At 42.7% G+C, this 2,564-nt stretch overlaps 1 protein-coding gene across 1 annotated transcript; it reads right to left on the minus strand.

The window, feature by feature from the left end:
- Positions 1 to 648: 648 nt before the first annotated feature.
- LOC104962428 (lysosomal protective protein-like) lies at positions 649 to 1,767 on the minus strand. Its single transcript, XM_010790862.1, has 3 exons — positions 1,633 to 1,767; positions 1,206 to 1,307; positions 649 to 1,000 (listed from the first exon to the last, which is right to left on the minus strand). Exons 1-3 carry the CDS (start codon positions 1,684 to 1,686, stop codon positions 917 to 919), a joined length of 240 nt encoding a protein of 79 aa, XP_010789164.1. The 5' UTR covers positions 1,687 to 1,767; the 3' UTR covers positions 649 to 916.
- Positions 1,768 to 2,564: the final 797 nt, after the last annotated feature.

Genomic DNA, 2,564 nt, shown 5'->3' on the forward strand with positions numbered 1-2,564 from the left:
AAGGCCGCTATTGAAGCATCCTGGGCATCCATAACACCTCAGCAATGCCACAGGCTGATTGCCTCCATGCCACGCCGCATTGATGCAGTAATCCGTGCAAAAGGATTCCCAACCAAGTACTGAGTGCATTAATGGACATTTTCAAATGTTTGATTGTGTTTTGCTGTTATAAATCTTTTTTTTTTACTTGGTCTGAGGAACTATTCTAATTTTTGAGATAGGATTTTTGAGTTTTCTTAAGCTGTATGCCATAATCAGCAATATTAAAATAATAAAAGGCTTGCAATATTTCAGTTGATTTGTAATGAATCCAGAATGTATGACATTTTTGTTTTTTTAAATTGCATTACAGAAAATAAAGAACTTTATCACAATATTCTAATTTTCTGAGACAGTCCTGTATTCTGAAATGGACCAATCTGCACAATGACTACTTTTACTGTCGCTACTTTCACTATATTTTAATGAGAATACTTTTCTACTTTTACTTGAGGAACATTTTTGAATGCAGGACTTTTACTGTAACAGAGTATTCCTACACTCTGGTACTTCTACTTTTATTCAAGTACAAGATCTGAGTACTTCTACTTTTACTCAAGTACAATTACTATAACTAATAAATCAGTTCGATGTATAAAACGTTAGAAATGAAGGTCAGAGTTCAGACTTTATTTCCTGGTTTTCCCTTTATTCAGAAACAAGATTCACATTCAAACATAAACAGGCGGCAGTTTCGTTTCCATGGCAACAGCCGAGTGGAGCGCTGTGATTGGCTGGAGGTTGAGGCGATTCATTTACAAAAATGTTAAAAGCTGTAAGGGCAGCTGATTGGCTGGCAGTGACAGGAAGAAAGATATAAACAAACATAAATGCCCAGAGAGCCCAAACTGAACGGGGGTCACAGAGAGGTCAGAGGTCAGTAGGGTTGCCTCTTGATGAATCTGGAGAACATGGCGAAGGCAGCGATTGGTTTATCTGATGGAACCATGTGACCAGAACCCTGTAGGAGAACCAATCAAAAGGTCAAACTGGGAAAAAAAAATGTAATCTCAGTTTTAATTTGCAATAAATAGTTTAATAATGGCGACATTTCTTTAAATGTATATTAAAAAAGGTAAATATCACTCGATCATAGACGCAGTCATTAGACAGACAGGTAAGACCCCCGCCCACAGAGATGACATCACAGGAAGTGAGGCGCTTACCTTCACAGTCAGGAAGGCGATGTTGTCGAACTCTTTGACGAAGCCTCCGACCTGCCGACCGTTCACATCGTCAAAGAGCCAGGGACGCCTCTGCACCTCCACCTGAAACACAGTAACACACACAGCTGAAACACACACCGGTAACACACACACAGCTGAAACACTGGTAACACACACAGGTAACACACACACACACACACACGAGACACAACATGCACACACACAGGTAAACACACACCTGAGAGACTGGTAACACACACAGGTAACACCACACACACCTGAGACACACGGGAAGCAACACAGGTAAAACCCCACAGGTAACATACACGGGTCGCACCACAAACACACAGGAAACACACACACACACACACACACACACACACACACACACACACACACAGAGGAACATGTATAATGTTAAAGTTACCTGTTGCTGCAGAGACTCCACAAACCACTCGTCCCCCATGAAGTTACAGGCCATGTCCACATCCCCGTTATACACCAGGACACGGTACTTCTGCAGAAGAAAATCAGCCAATCAGAGCATTAGCCATTCACAGCAGAGCCTCAGCCAATCACAGCAGATCTTCAGCCAATCACAGCTAAACAAACACTTTTGAACTCCACTTTAATTGGATGACGGATTTTAGTGATGGTTGGTCTGGATCTGAAGCCCTCAGAGGGACTGAGAATGGACAGGTGTGTTTACTGACCAGGTGTGTTTACTGACCTGGTGTGTTTACTGAACAGGTGTGAGGACAGGTGTGTTTAATGAACAGAGGCCTGTACTACGAAGCAGGATGTTCTCTTAGCGGCTAACTTCAGGGAAAACTCTGGGTTTCCGGTCCTACGAAGCTGGTTCTCTTTTTAGCGGGCTAGATCTCCATGGTAACTGATGCTGAGCGGCTAACCTGCCCCGGAGCAGGTTAGGTTGCAGGCTAAGAGCTCAACTCAGTGAAAGCACTGCCTGCTGACCAATCAGAGCTCAGTGTGCGGAGTTAAAAGCGATCAAGTCATATTACAGGAGAAAGGAAATACAGAAAAGCTGCCGTTGCAGGAAAGACGGCCGGCAGAAATCACCGACTGTGTGAACGTGAACATTAATAGAATATCACCTCCCATCTTCAGAGCAATCTGACTATTAGAACATTAGCGTTAAGAAAGCTTACTTAAATATCTGCCACAACATAAGTAACCGGATCAGAGTAACATTAAGTACAGTCCACGGGCATATCACCACATAATGTATCATATATCTCCTTATCTGAGTCAGCTGAGCCGTATCTGGCCGTGCAACACTCACAGTGTCACATACTGGATGCAGAAGGATTATTTTAAGCAACACATTAAGTTGAGGAA

The sequence above is a fragment of the Notothenia coriiceps genome, unplaced genomic scaffold (genome assembly GCF_000735185.1).
Source record: "Notothenia coriiceps isolate Sejong01 unplaced genomic scaffold, NC01 NC01_scaffold00034724, whole genome shotgun sequence".
In the NCBI taxonomy this organism is placed as follows: Eukaryota; Metazoa; Chordata; class Actinopteri; order Perciformes; family Nototheniidae; genus Notothenia; species Notothenia coriiceps.

Excerpts from the sequence above, each read along its gene's own strand:
- LOC104962428 (XM_010790862.1), bottom strand. The coding sequence starts at position 1,686 with ATGGCCTGTAACTTCATGGGGGACGAGTGGTTTGTGGAGTCTCTGCAG. Across the intron at positions 1,308-1,632 it reads TGGAGTCTCTGCAGCAACAG|GTGGAGGTGCAGAGGCGTCC; the intron begins GTAACTTTAACA and ends ACTGTGTTTCAG. Across the intron at positions 1,001-1,205 it reads TCGCCTTCCTGACTGTGAAG|GGTTCTGGTCACATGGTTCC; the intron begins GTAAGCGCCTCA and ends GTTCTCCTACAG.